At 56.2% G+C, this 15,400-nt stretch overlaps 1 protein-coding gene across 6 annotated transcripts in view; it reads right to left on the minus strand.

Annotated features, from left to right (window-relative positions):
- Positions 1 to 1,442: 1,442 nt before the first annotated feature.
- PLPP4 (phospholipid phosphatase 4) overlaps positions 1,443 to 15,400 on the minus strand; it is a 136,077-nt gene continuing 122,119 nt past the window's right edge. For all 6 annotated transcript variants that reach the window (XM_089313942.1, XM_089313944.1, XM_070057123.2 and 3 more), the window contains 2 exons: positions 13,528 to 13,698; positions 1,443 to 1,992 (listed from right to left, as the gene is read on the minus strand). In XM_089313942.1, coding sequence (XP_089170068.1) covers positions 1,796 to 1,992; positions 13,528 to 13,698 — 368 coding nt within the window. In that variant the 3' untranslated portion in view covers positions 1,443 to 1,795. The remainder of the gene's footprint in view (positions 1,993 to 13,527; positions 13,699 to 15,400) is intronic.

Here is a 15,400-nt window from a genome sequence, read left to right on the forward strand (position 1 = left end):
ACTTTCCTTCTTTTTGCTCCGCCAGATCTTGGGGAAAACTGGAATCAATAAATGGGCTACATCACGGTTCTTTTTTTTTTTTTTAAACAGTTGCAAAGGATTATTTTCCTGCATTGCTAGTTTTGAAAAGAATAGAATTTTCAGTTCAGCCAGAATATTGTTTTTCTCATGTTATATGAATTTTAGCTCTGTATTTTAAATGCTTTATAAATTTCTATGTTTTAGCTTTTGAGGTATCTCACATTCATTTTCAACAGTGCTTGCAAGTGTAACTGCTACAATCGTAAAACATCAATGGTCTGGCTTTGGATGGAGCCACTTTAGGCTGTCCCCTCCCCCACCCCACCATGGGACAACCACATGGCTCTGTGCCAAAGTCAGTGTGGAAGACCACGGCCGGGGAGGGCGGCACTGGGCTCGCTGACTGAGGTCTGGTCCAGGTGCTGGGTGCACTCCGGGGCTCAGCCATGGCAGAGACAGCTGATCAAGGTCATCCCCACGGGTGTCTCTGGCACACCCAGGAGTGCTCGGCTGACAATCTGCATAGCCACTGGAGTCTTTCCAAGTGCAGTGTGTCACAGAAACTGCTGGAAAGGGGAGGTGCCGCACCTCGCAGCACTCGGGCCCAGGAACCGGGAGAAGCAGGTGCCGCACCTCCTCGGAACTGAGGACGGCGCGCCTACTGCTCTGAAGAGAGCAGGCTGGCCGAGGCGCGGCGTGCTCTGTTCCGAATGAGCAAGATTAATGTTGGCTGGCCGCGTTCAATAATGCAAAGGCTGAGCTGGAGTCCCTGCTGCTTCCTGCTCTGTTCTCATCTCCCATTCTGCCAGGGCCCGACGTCGCTGGGCCACTTCCCACCACACCTGCAGAACCGTCGGCAGAGCTCTGGGAAGCTCAGGCCCTACAGGCACAGCTCTCACCCGAAGCCCTTCTTGCCTCTGGTGGTCACTCCGAGATGGGCCCCAGGCACCGACTTCCGGATCTGTGAGATTAGTCACACTACTTCCTGCACAAGGGCCAATGAAGACCCTCCTCCCCCCGAAAAAGGGGTGCTACAGAATCCCCTGGAAGTGGCTGGGCCATGGACCTGGTTCACAATCCTACGGGGGAGGGTGGGGAGGATCCATGCCCATGAGCCCCTGCCAACGCAGTAACCTCCTCCCCAGCCCGGGCGCCTTCGTGTTCATGGTGTTGGGTGGAGGTCTAAACACAAAGCCCTCTCTTTCCTTCTGGGCTCTGGAAATGCTAAGGCCGTAGCTCCAAGCTGCAAATCCACCCCAGAGCCCTGTGCTGTGAGAAGCTGATGGTTCAGAAAGCCCTGAGCCTTGGCTCGAAGCTCACCGTCTGGAAGGACCTACGGACAGAGCTGGCCTTGGGCCTCCGGCGTGAAACCCGTGTAGCTCCAAGCGGCTGTTGCTGCACCGGACACGGCCAACACCGAGTCTTCCAAGTGGGAGGCTTTATTGTGTGTACAACCGTGACAACAAGAAGGTGGCTGTGACAGCAAACATTTCAGAGACAGGAACCGGCCGAGCGACCCTGGCCTGGCAGCCCCCTGCCACGTGTCCCTCGGGGACTGGTCCTGCGCCCTCCCCTTGCAAACTGGAGAACCTTGGACGTGGACACCGAGAGCAGCAGGAACCCCATCGGTGAAACAGGAGCGGAAGGGTAACCTTGAGAAACAACGGGTGAGGGACACACTACAGAAAACTCGTTCTACTGCGTTTTGATGTCAGGGTGCAAGGGCGTGCCCGGGGTGGAGGGGGGCTCAGTGTCCATCCTCCCGGGCCGCCCGTCATACGGGGCCCTCGCTGATGCCCTCCAGAGGCAAGCTGGGCGCGCTGTCGGCCGTGGGCCTCTCCTCCTTCAGCGCGGCCGAGACTCGGAGGCTGACGTACGGTTTGTGGCACGCCGTGTTGGCCAGGGGAGGGTAGTGCTGTCTGTAGCAAATGTAAGCGAAAATGAGGCCAATGACGCCGCCAACAAAGGAATCTGGGCAGGAAAGAGAAGGGGAGAAACGTGTTACTCTTCCTTCCTGCACGGCCAGTGATGTGTTCAAGAAAGTGCGTTTCCCACCTGCGCCAGGGACTGGCTGGCTCCTAGCACCCCCCGGAAGACTAGGAGACGGGCAGCCACGCTGGAGCTACGTATCCCGGTGGCCTCTGCTGACTGTCAGCATTTCAAGCACTCCAATGGTGAAAACAGGCACTTGCTTCTCTCTTCCCTTGCCTTCCCTAACTCCCAGACGAGCCCCGCAGGCGCTCAGATCCGTGTTCCTGAGTGTCAAAGTCAATTCTCAATGCCATCTCTACAGGCTCTAAATCCCCTCAGGGACTGTCACTGCTGTTTGGTGGGCAAGTTCCCACCAGCGTCCTGAGTGATAGCTGGTGCACCACAGGAACGCACTGAGCATGCTGGTCTCTGCCCCGGGGCAGGCGTTTTCCCAGAGAGGAAATGGATCCTGAGTCAAAGTGAATAAAACATTTCCCACGCGCACACTTGGCGGATTTAGGCGGGAGGGGCCCAATCCCCCTGCCGAGCTGCAGGTCTCACCGTGGAGGGGGAGAAGATGGAAGATGTGGCGGGGGGGCGTGGCTGCAGGCAGGACAGGCCCCTCCCCTGGGGGCAGCCCCTTGCCAAAGAGGATGCCCAACAGAGACCCCATGAGAGCGGCTCGCCCCAGCAGCCCTGGCTGGTGTGGGTGCGGGAGGACTTCCAGCATTCCTATGGATTATTCTTGCTGAAAAGGGCCTAGCACAATGGCAAATCTCCCCTAACTGAAGAAAAGCGGAACTCTGGGGATCAAGGTCACTGCCAGGTTGGACTGCCCAGTTCCCTGCTGGTGGTTTCCACTTCCACACTCACTCTCTCTCTTTTTTTTTTTAAACAGGCAGAGTGGACAGTGAGAGAGAGAGAGAGAGAGAGAGAGAGAGAAAGGTCTTCCTTTTGCCGTTGGTTCACCCTCCAATGGCCGCTGCGGCCGGCGCACCGCGCTGATCCGAAGCCAGAAGCCAGGTACTTATCCTGGTCTCCCATGGGGTGCAGGGCCCAAGCACTTGGGCCATCCTCCACTGCCCTCCCGGGCCACAGCAGAGAGCTGGCCTGGAAGAGGGGCAACCAGGACAGAATCCGGCACCCCGACTGGGACTAGAACCCGGTGTGCTGGTGCTGCAGGCAGAGGATTAGCCTAGTGAGCCACAGCGCCAGCCCCACACTCACTCCCTTGTTGGCTCACACAAACTACCCATGGGCAGGCAGCAGCAGCCCCAGTCTCCCAGAAGCCCTGGGCATGCACCCTGGAGCCCTGACTCTGCAGCCCACACCGGCCCACGGTGCTGGGCCCATCAGGCTTGATTACCATGGGGCTCCCCAAGTCCCAGTTGAGACAGCAGCTCGCCCGAGAGGTGCAGCCACCAAGGTGGGGGTGGGGGCCAAGGGTTTTCCTTGGGGATCACTGCTCAGGTGGTGTGTTTCTCAGCACTTCCCTGGAAGCATCCCACTGAGCGGAGACTTTAATTCCGCCGTCTCCTGCAGGTGAAACTGAGTGCCCGTCAAGGAGAGGCACCTGTCAGGGCTTAGATGCATGCACCCCACTCCTCAGTCCTTTTGTGATTCCCTTCCAGGTACCTTGGCACGAGCTACATCTAACCAGGCTAACGTTGCAGGATGGGGGTAACGTGTGTGTATTTCATTTGCACTCCTAGAATTGCCTCCACCCACAGTGTTTCTACCAGTCTAATAGTACAACGTAAAATGTTCCCTGAGAGACAGCTTTCAGTTCTTTTTAAAGAAGTTTATTAAGTGCAGGCAATTTTCTTGGCCTATAATGGCGAGACAGGGAAAGAAGCATAGAGAGGAGAAAAGTTCTTTTACCTAAGATGTTTCTGTGACTGCAGCCAACATCAGGGCCCTGGAGGCTGGAAGCAGCTGACTTTCAAGTGCAAGGGGATGAAGCCATAGCCGGCGTGCCTGAAGCAAGGGCACGGAGCCCTACGCCAGCCCGGCTGAATCCTTGCCGCTGCTGTTACAGCCCCAGCCAAGCCCGCATCTCTCAAAGCCGCTGGTCCAGACCTGCCCACCATGCTGGACACCCCCACCCCCATCTGCCACAGCCTTGGTTCCCTTTCTGTTCTTCAGACACCTGATTTGTCAGCCTTCAGGGCTCTGCAGGTGCTGTTCTGATCCTGGATGCCCAAGGCATCCCTTCGCCTCATCTCCTCCCGCTGCCATGGAGCACAGCTCAACACCTCGGGGCTACGGAGCCTCAGCTGACATCCAGGCTAGACTGACAGCCCTCCCCGCTCCCTGCACGCAGCCGTGACAAATGACAACCTGTGATCATTTCATGTTTAGCACTGGACTCAAAACTCCAGAAAGACAGCGGCTGTGTCTCTGCTGTTGGCTGCTGACTCCCTTGAACACCTCCACCAACACCTTGCTCTCCGCAGAATTAAGTGTGGGGAGGGAAGCGTGTGCACAGTAACTCGGGTTTGGCTCAGCTGCTGGCCCATGGGGGAGCCACTTTCCCGCACCAGGCTTCTAACGTAAGAACACGCAACAAGCGCGAGGCGTTTGGGTGCAGGGTGCAGGGGTCCAGGAACTTGATCCCCGTGTCAGCCTCCCAGGGAAGTCGCTTCCGCTCCCAGAGCTTCGGCTGCCTGATCTCTCAAGTCAACATCCACCTCGCTGGGTGCTGATCAACTCATAGTACATCACTTCTGCACATTATGCCACGGACCAGGCCAAAAATAAAGGACCTAAAAAATAGTAGCCACCCCTTTCCTTCTTGCCCTGCTCGCCTCACCTCTGCCAGGCACTATCTCTCCCTGCCTCTCCTCTCTCTCATATAGCAACTCGGCAGTCAAGAGTCCTGATCCCTTCAGCAAGGCAACACTTTCACAGGGTTTTAAATGCACTTCTAATGAACTTAGAAAGTACTGTCACCCACGACACTGTAAAGCCGGACGGACCATCAATTCCGGAGCAGAGCCGCAGGCACAGCTACCGTGAAGGCAGGCAGTTGCTCAAATGAAGAACCTTTTCACGTAGCCTGTAAAATATATTCTAGTCCAAGGTCTCCGAGTTGCGCCATTGTTTTGTTCTCTCTTCTCACCCCCAGGGAAGAGCCCTGTGGGGTGTTATTAGCATCTAAAATGACCCACAACGTTGGCATCTGAGCAACTGACTATGGAACAGGCCAGAGAGCAAGGCCTACACGCAGCCCCGCTCTACATTCCATCTCCTGCGGCACGGCATTTCATTAGGTGAGTCCTGGACCAGGCCACATCAAACTGCTCCAAGCGCACGCTCCCCAGGCTCCCGACGGAGCAGCACACGAGGAAGTGGCGGTTCCCACCGCTGCCGTCTTTCCGTCGGATGGAACGAGTAAAGCGGTGAGACAGACGCCACCGTGGGGTTATCAGAAGTAACAAGAGCAACGGGAAGCCTGTCCAAGCTGCCTTCCCTGCCTCACTCAGAGCTTTGTTCATTACGAAGGTGGTGAGCGAGACCCAAAACGCAGCTCACTGTAGGAGGGAGTATGGCCTATTGCTATTCTAGAAACTCACACCCCCATCCTGTGTGCCGGAAAGCAGGTGGGTCTGTACTGGGGGGAGGAAAAGCTACCTGGGACTGACTTCATCCCAAGTACAGCAACCCGGGGCGGCTCAAAAGGGAAAGACAAGGATCTCGGCGCTCCTGGGATACAAACGCTGCTGGCTCCCTGCTTAGCGTCGATGTCGTTCTTTCAACACACATGTACTGCACAGGGATCAGGTGTCAGGCATGACAGTGAGGTCCTGGACATGAGCAAGGAGGAAACTGGAAAGCCCTGCCCTGCAGTGCTGACAGTCCTAAGGGGCAGGGCGGACACCAAGTGACGACCGCTGCTCGGCGAGTGGCCAGGAGCAGCCAGGCGCACCCTGAGGGAGGAGACTGCAATGGGCGTGCTCTGCAGGACCCGAAGGCTGAGCAGGCATAAACCAGGGCAGGGGAAGACACGGAGGCGAGGAAGGCACCTGCGGCTTCCTGGGCAATGGAAGGGTGTGCATAAAGGCACCAAGGAAGGACCTGGTCAATGTGGGAACCTGTTACATTGGAGGGGTGGGGTCTCGGAGGACACAGGCTGACCGGTCACCTGGCCTGGGCTAGGGGAGATGGCTTTCCGCATTCCTTTATGGCACTGTTGCGGCTCGGCAGGGATCGGGGTCCCACTCCAGTCCTGGGCCACCCGCTCTGCCTGCCGCAGCCTCACACGTGCCCCTCGGTGCTGCATCCCTTCCCCAGGTCTGCCGCCGTCCCACACGGTGGTGTCCAGGACCCCGACCACCCCATCCATGTTCACGTCCCCAGAGCTCGGCGGTCTTTACCCCAGATGTTGAGGGGACTGGGATGAGCTGCAGGACGCACTAAGAGGAAGGCGGTGCAGGACTCCGCTCACAAGCAGTGTCCAGGACGGGCAACCTACACACAGAGAAAGCGATTTGCGGGGTGGGGCCTGGGGGCAGGGGACTGGCGAGTGGCTGCTGACGGGTCTCTGCGGGGTGATGAAAAGTTCTGGAAGCAGACAGTGGAGATGGCTGCACAACTGGACGTGCACACTCCACTGAACTGCTTTTTTTTTTTTTTTTTTTTTTGACAGGCAGAGTGGACAGTGAGAGAGAGAGACAGAGAGAAAGGTCTTCCTTTTGCCGTTGGTTCACCCTCCAATGGCCGCCGCTGCAGCCGGCGCACCGCACTGATCCAATGGCAGGAGCCAGGTGCTTCTCCTGGTCTCCCATGGGGTGCAGGGCCCAAGCACTTGGGCCATCCTCCACTGCACTCCCTGGCCACAGCAGAGAGCTGGCCTGGAAGAGGGGCAACCGGGACAGAATCCAGCGCCCCGACCGGGACTAGAACCCGGTGTGCCGGCGCCTCAAGGTGGAGGATTAGCCTATTGAGCCACGGCGCCGGCTGAACTGCACTTTCACAGGGGAAACCGCAATATTGAAGAATAGATTAATATCCCAATAAAGTTATTCATAAAAAGGCGGGTTGTGGATCAATTCTAATGATAGAAAAGGGGGTAAACTTTGAATGAGGTAGCCAGGAATTGAGTCCTTAACTATCTTCTCACAATGTTAAAGGAGAGGGGCCGGCGCTGTGGCTCAATAGGCTAATCCTCCACCTAGCGGCGCCGGCACACCGGGTTCTAGTCCCGGTCGGGGCACCGGATTCTGTCCCGGTTGCCCCTCTTCCAGGCCAGCTCTCTGCTGTGGCCTGGGAAGTGCAGTGGAGGATGGCCCAGGTGCTTGGGCCCTGAACCCCATGGGAGACCAGAAGAAGCACCTGGCTCCTGCCTTCGGATCAGCGTGGTGCGCCAGCCGCGATGGCCATTGGAGGGTGAACCAACGGCAAAAGGAAGACCTTTCTCTCTGTCTCTCTCTCTCTCACTGTCCACTCTGCCTGTCAAAAAAAAAAAAAAAGGAGAGGAAAGACCTCACAAGGCCTGGCACATTGAGACACTGGGCTCTGCCCACCTGCGGTGACACGGGCAGCCGGAGAGCCTTCTGAAGAGGTGCAGCCGCGTCTCAGGAGGGGGACAACCCCATGTCACCATGGCAACACACAGCATCACTGAGCTGGCCTGCCTGGGCACCCGGTACGCCTCGGGCTCCGTGACTCCAGACGCTAGGGCAAAAACGAGCTCTGGCAAACTCCACAACTCCAGTCCTCTGCTGTGGTTCTTTTCATTATTTGCGGTGGTTCTGCTGTGAGGGAGGCTCCCTGCCTCTGTGACTCTGAGCTTCTCTAAAAGGAGTTCTGGAGCACAGAGGGTGCACAACCTGGCGGATATGCAGCAGGTGAGAAGGGCGGTCACCATGTCTTACCCAGCACCGTCGTGCCCCGCCTCCACTGGGAAATGTGCCTGACACAGGCACGGGGCGTACACAAGAGAACTAAGAAATGAAGCGTGACTTTAAATGTTTTCCATTTGAAATGTTATTTATTTGAGAGGCAGAAAGAGAGAGAACGCGTGCTTCCATCCATTGGTCTACTTCTCAAATGCCCGTAACAGCCAGGGTGGCACCCCTGGGACACGGGCACTCAATCCAGGTCTCCCAGGAACTGCCTGGGCCATCACAGCTGGAATCAGGACAGAGCTGGGTGCTGAGCCCCGGTCCTCTGGTGTGGAATGTGGGTGTCCTAATGCTAGCTCTGTAGCTTCTTATTTCCAAAAGTAAACAGAGTTTGTAGACAACAAGGTTAATGGAAAACTGATACTAGTCACAAAGGAACACAATTTAGTCAAAATCACTCATTCATTCAGCTTTTACTGAGCACTGTTAGGAGTGGTGTTCTGGGGCTAGCGCTGTGGCACAGCATGTTAAAGCCCCAGCCTGCAGCGCCGGCATCCCATATGGACGCCGGTTCTAGTCCTAGCTGCTCCTCTTCCCAAACAGCTCTCCGCCATGAGCAGGGAAAGCAGTAGAAGATGGCCCAAGTGCTTGGACCCCTGCACCTGCGTGGGACACCAGGAGGAAGCTCCTGGCTCCTGGCTTCGGATCAGCTCAGCTCTGGCTGTTGCGGTCATTTGGGGAGTGGACTAACAGAATGGAAGACCTCCCTCTCTCTGGCTCTACCTCTCTCTGTAACTCTGTCTTTCAAATAAATAAAATAAATCTTAAGGAGTGGTGTTCTTCCCACAGTCACTCGGAAGTTCCTCAGGTTGCCACCTTCTTTGGAATCAGGGTCTTTGAAGGCGGTGACCTGAGCGGGCCCTCATCCACTGTGACCAGTGTCCTTCTACAAAGAGGCAGCGTGGACACAGAGGGGAGAGGACGGGGGAAATCCAGGGAGGGTGGAGGCGGAGGGTGGGCACACACTGCCACAGCCAAGCCACAGCCACGGCTATGAGCGGCTGGGAGAGGCGGGGAAGGGAGGGTCCCTGCGCATACCTGGCTGTCATGCAGTCCCGGGACTGCGCGATGAAACATTTCTGATTCTGGCCCTTCGCTGTGGCAGCCCTCGGAGCCTCGCAGAAGCACCTGCTCCGCGCCATGGCAACAGAAGGGCACAGATCCCCCAAATTCCAGGGCAGGGGTCAGGAGCTGCACGCACGCATTACAACCAGAGCAGCTGCCACAGAGACCGGGCGGCCACTCACAGACAGGGCCACTTACCCCCGACCCTTCCCAAAGTTTGCTGACTCGGTCTGGCGGACGGGGCAGACGACCATCAGTGTGCAGCACGTCCGTTTGTTGGAAAGGAGTAGGTGCTCGGGGCTGCTTACAGGACACATGATTAGAGCAGTCAGTGGGCTAAAGGCCATCCCCAAACCTGGAGTGACATGCGGCGAGCCTGGAGCCACACACTGGGCCCGTGCCCAGTGACGGTGCAAACCACACATGCCTGCCGCTCCCAGCTGCAAGACTCTGCTGGCCAGAAACCACAGGCACACCAGTGTGAGCAGAGGCACAGCGGGCTTCATGGCAGGCTCTGCGCGTTCTGTGCATTTACCTTCTCTAGAATGGGAACTGTGCGGAGCGTTCGCACTAGAAAACACTCTTACTCAGTCCTACAGGTGAGCTTTGCTATGAGGCTCCTCACCTGTGACTCCTAGCTTCCCGCTGAGCCGGAGGCCAGTGTGTCACAGACTCGGGGGACGTCAGCCACACAGAGATCCAGGGTTGACTGACTGAGCCAGGGCTATGTCCCCGCTTCTCCCGTGGTCCAGGCCGTGTATTTTCCTCATTTAATGGAAACTACAGACTTGTGGATGTGGAGCAGGTTGGAGAGGCAGAACAGAGAGACGGGAATAAATGACAGGAAGCAACCATGACCATGGATGTGGCAAGCTGCTGGGGCGGACGGGCTATTTATTGGGTAGGAAACTGTAATGGAGCAACTGGATGCACTTCCACACTAGGCACAGTTGCTCAAATCAAAAGTGAAATGGAGTCATAAAATCTCACGGCATCAATGCTGCTAACTGAGGTCCATTATGAGAGGGACCTGGGTTCTGCTCAAGCTCCTGGGCTCTGCGGGAACCCTCGTCATGAGGGATGGTCCTTGGCCATGGTCACGGGCGGCTCCACCCACCAAAGGAAAACGAGTAGTTCACCTCCATCAGGCCTCTGCCTCAAACACGCACCCACCCAGCCGCCCAAAGCCTCACTGTCCACCCCTTCTCCAAGCAGGGGGTCTTGCGAGGCTTCCTGGGTTCCTCTCTTAATAACTGGGTATTCAGGGGCCAGGGCTGTGGTGTAGTGGGCTAAGCCTCTGCCTGCCAGGCTGCCATCCCATATGGGTGCAGGTTCGTGTCCTGGCTGCTCCACTTCCAATTCTGCTGTTAATGGTCTGGGAAGGCAGTGGAGGATGGCCCAAGTGCTTGGCCCCTGTACCCGCGTGGGAGACCCAGAGAAGCTCCTGGCTCCTGGCTTCAGATCAGCCCAGCTCTGGCTGCTGTGGGCATTTAGGGAGTGAACCAGTGGATGGAAAACCTTTCTCTCTGTCTCTCCCTCTCTCTGTAACTGCATCTCAAATAAATAAATAAAATCTTTAAAAAAATAACCGAGTGTTCCGTGGCTAAATTTTCCCACTCCTGAAACATGGCTGCTTCTTGACATGTCAGAAGGGAAAGAAAGATGGAGCCAAAACCCGGCCGTAGCTCAGGGTCTCTCCAGCTTGGCAGTGCTGACATCTGGGGCTACAGGACGGGGGTGGGTGAGGAGCTGTCCTGTGCAGTGCGGGAGGTTGAACAGCGCCTGCAGCCTCTAGCCCTCTGTCCACCTGATGCCAGGAACACCTCCCTCCCAACGCGTGGCAACCGAAAACACCAAATGTCCCCTGGGAGATACAATCACCCCACCCACCCCAAGTTGAGAGGAAGCAGTGTAGACAATGACTGTCACAAAAAGGGGAACTCGGGTACCATGAGCCTCACTCAGAGCCTGTGTACTGGCTGCCGCAAGTTCAGCTCCAGCCGCAGAAGCCTAACTTGACCTGGTTTCGGTCTGCACCCCATCTACGACCCTGGACATGGCTGGTGACAAAGTCTCTTGCTTTGCCTCTCCCACGGGCACTCGCTATTCTCTGCTGCTCAGAGTTCTCTGTGGGCCCACCAGCAGGGATGGCCGTGAGGTCCGGCTGCCAGCAGGCCTCAGCCCCCGCTGCCTCGTGAACCCGCCGTCCCTGCAGCCGAGAGCTGCACTGCCGTAATCTTCCCCTCGGCCAGGGAGACGACGAGGAGGAGCACAGGCTAGGGCCAGCGAGGGCTTCAGAGAGGTCACTCTCCCATCCCCGGCTCTCGGCCCATGATCGCCACAAGACGGCTCTTAGCGATTCCCAAGATAAAGGAAAAACCGGTGCGATTCTGAAACCCTCGATCGTCCTCCATAGCCAGGGTGGTTGAATACAAGTGGTAACTGGACACTCACAGCGAACCAACAGACTATGTCCCAAGAACCTGGCTGCCACCGAGTCAGGTGTTGGGGGAACACAGCGCATGGTTCCTTAGAAGCAGTGCCCTAGGCATCCAGGACCCCAGTGTGCACCTGTGTAGAGAGGTGTCCCGTACGGAGCAGGTGGCGGCACCGGTGCACGGTGGCGGGCACAGCTGCCTTTCTAGTTCCGAGTCCACGAGGACCCAGGACTGCATGAATCCATGGAACAGCTCTGAAATGTTTGGGGGTCACTGCTCCTGTGCTCCATGGGGGCAAAGCTAACCACAAATGACCACTGGCCTGTAAGACCCTTTGTAGGGAGCGCCCTGCCCACACTGGCACCCGTGATTCTATGGGAAAACATTCCCAGGTCTAAGGGTGCCCTTGTGCTGCCGACACAGAGTCCCCCTCTCCCGCCTCCCATGGTGTGGTTTCATATCATCCAGAGCTTCATCAAGTCAGCCATGAAAACTGACGACAAAGGAGGGCCCAGGCCCCGCCCTGCGGCTCTCTCCTGCCCCCCCTCAGGAGGCCTGGTCACTACCTGACCTGTGATGCAGCCACCTGTCCCACCCCTGTCTGAGCATCTCTCCCCCACCCTGCACCCTCCAGCTCAATGCTGCTGGTGGCACACAACACCCGGGGCACAACCTCCAAGAGGGTAGAGGGTGGAGCTGAGGCCGGGAAGGAGTGAGAGAAGCCGGGGCAGTGCTGGGAGGAGCCCACGGCCCCCAGAGAAAACAGGGAGACGGAGCCCTGTTTTGGAGTTGCCCTCACGTCTGGCCCTGCCTGCTTCCTGAGTGCCACCAGAACAAAACCCTGAAAGTGTGAGAGGATGCCGGCACCATGGCTCACTTGGCTAATCCTCTGCCTGCAGCGCCGGCACCCTGGGTTCTAGTCCCAGTTGGGGTGCCGGGTACTAGTCCCGGTTGCTCCTCTTCCAGTCCCGCTCTGCTGTGGCCTGGGAAGGCAGTGGAGGATGGCCCAGGTCCTTGGGGCCCTGCACCCGCATGGGAGACCAGGAGGAAGCACCTGGCTTTGGATTGGCGCACAGCACCAGCCGTGGCGGCCATTAAGGGAGTGAACCAATGGAAGGAAGACCTTTCTCTCTGTCTCTCTCTGTCTATAACTCTCTCTCTGTCTCTCTTTCTGTCTAACTCTGCCTTTCAATAAAAAAAAAAAAAAAGAGTGAGAGGAAGGGAGTCCCGCAATACAGAGACAGGAAGGAGCAGAGACGGGCACAGTGCCTGGTGTTGTCCTTTGACAATAGCACAAGAGGAAGAGGCTGGGTGGCAGCCTGCTGGTGAAAAGCCGACGCAGAAGCTAAGTGTCAACTCACTGAATTTGCTTCGTTTGCTTAAAGTCAACCTGCAAGATAGAAGGCTTTGCCAGGGCTTCTCAGACTTCATCAGAAATGACAGGTGGGTCTGCCTGTCAATCAGGAAGGTTTCTGACACTCCCCACCCGCCCCCCCCAACATTCCCCACCCTCAGGTACAATTTCTAGCTTGGGGCAACCTGGTCAGGGTGATCTGAGGACTGCTCTAGGCTGCTGTTACTGTCACCTCTCCGTCTCTCTCCCAGCTGTCTTGCTGGCAGACTGTAAGCTGCAGTTCATCCGCAGGGGGCCAGGGTCAGTTCTGTCCCAGGAACCAGCCCCTCCCTGGTTTTGTGCTGTTTTGATTTGGATGAACGTCCCGGGGGTGAGGAACATTGCTGAACTCCACGCCTGGGCTGAGCACACACGTTGGGAGAGCGTCCATGATGGGAAATTTGTTCTTGCAGGCTGGGTTTGATATGGGAAGGAGCCAAAAAGCACTTGGCACCAAGCCCCAGGACGAGGCAAGCAATCCAGCAGGGAAATCACATTTGGGGCTGAGGCCAAGGGTGAGTCAGGAGGACCTGATGTCCTTGAACACGAAGGAAGGGGAGCAGAGGAGCTCCCACTTCCCCAGCAAGGGCAGCGTGGAGGCCACAGCTCACCGGGCTTCCAAAGTGCACCGACTTCGCCGTCTACGCCTACTTGAGTTTCTGCTCATGGACACTTGGTCCTCCCCCTGTGGAGCATTTCGACCCCGGTCCCTGGAGCCCGGGCGGGGACTCACCTTGCCAGTGATGCTTGTAGTCGCACATGCGGGACAGGGCGATCATCATGGCGCAGTACAAGGGCAGGATGGCCGCACAGAGCCGCCAGCTCTTCCCCCGCCCGCTCTCTGTGAAGCAGTGCAGTTTGCCGGCCAAGTAGAATGTCGTGAAGCCGAGGCCCGAGAAGGCAACTGCCAAAGAGAAACGGCACGAGTTACGGCAGCAGGTGGTAAGTGGCAGATTCAGGGCGTGCTGGGCACGCTGTCCGCCATCTTGCACACCCCCAGGGCAAGGCCATGTGACAGCAGGCACCGTCTAGGCAATCTGTGCTACCGCGGGAACCATGCTGGCAGAAGCTCTCGGTCGTGAGAGTGACCTTCCAGGCTTGCCCACGAGCAAAGTCTACAGTACCTCATCCATTCAGTCCTGACTAACGGATACACCCTGTGTAGACAGGTGCTGTGCTAGGCGTGGGGAATACAACAATGCATTTCATATTTTGTCAAGAGGCTGCAGTCTGATTGAAGGATACGGCCATGCTAACAGTTTTCATATAGAGTGTTACATTCTAGAAGAACAGAAGATTGTGAGAACTGCTTAGACTAGGAGGGTGAGCCCAGATTGCGGGCCTGGGAGACGGTATACAATGGTGGTTTCTCTAAGACGGAACCAGGAAGTGCTCTGGAACAGTGGGTTTGATGGAGAAGCCAGTGATGCCAAATGCCTTGTTTTCTGTTAGAAATAACGCTGATGGCTTTCCAGAAACACCAGGACAGCTCAGACTGTGTTAAATATACTGTCAAAGTGTAGGGCTGAGTGTAGCATACAAGAAGCCCTGAGCTTCTCAACCAAACAGGCTTAAAACACATTAGGAACGCAGTGGGGTTTAAGGTGGGGCTCTGTGGGCTCAGAGCCATGGGCCTGAAGCCGGGCTATACAGGGAGCTACCTGCAGCGTCCAGGCAGGCAGGTCCCGTTGCCAGGCATTCTGTGTGCAGTGGCCGGAGGTGGGCCCTGGTCTGTGTGCATGTGTGTGTGCACCTGCACACGCATGCCTCTGAGCTCCCCAGGTGATCCTGGCAGTGGTCAGTGTGATCTCTGTTGAAGGCAGGCGCTACAGCTCCTCACCTTCTCTGACACCTGCCCCACCCAAATGTCACTTTTTAAAAAACTTTTATTTAGTAAATATAAATTTCCAAAGTACAGTTTATGGATTACATTGGCTTCCCCCCCCATAACTTCCCTCCCACCGGCACCCCTCCCATCTCCCACTCCCTCTCCCATTCCATTCACATCAAGATTCATTTTCAATTATCTTTATATACAGAAGATCGATTCAGTATATATTAAGTAAAGATTTCATCAGTTTGCACCCCCATAGAACATAAAGTGTAAAATACTGTTTCAGTACTAGTTAAAGCATTAATTCACATTGGACAACACATTAAGGACAGAGATCCCACATGAGGAGTAAGTGCTGACTTGTTAAGTTGCTGACTTAACAATTTGACATTCTTGTTTATGGAGTCAGTAATCTCCCTAGGCTCTAGTCATGAGTTGCCAAGGCTATGGAAGCCTTTTGAGTTTGCCAACTTCTATCTTACTCCGACAGGGTCATAGTCAAAGTGGAAGTTCTCTCCTCCCTTCAGAGAAGGGTACCTCCTTCTTTGACGGCCCGTTCTTTCTACTGGGATCTCACTCACAGAGTGTCTTGGCTTTCCATGCCTAAAATACTCTCATGGGCTCTTCAGCCAGATCCGAATGCCTTAAGGGCTGATTCTGAGGCAAGAGTGCTGTTTAGGACATCTGCCATTCTATGAGTCTGCTGTGTATCCCGCGTCCCATGTTGGATCATTCTCTCCCTTTTTTATTCTATCAGAAGACACTCCAGGGG

Source organism: Oryctolagus cuniculus, chromosome 15, assembly GCF_051225735.1.
Source record: "Oryctolagus cuniculus isolate XC-2025 breed Fujian yellow rabbit chromosome 15, ASM5122573v1, whole genome shotgun sequence".
In the NCBI taxonomy this organism is placed as follows: Eukaryota; Metazoa; Chordata; class Mammalia; order Lagomorpha; family Leporidae; genus Oryctolagus; species Oryctolagus cuniculus.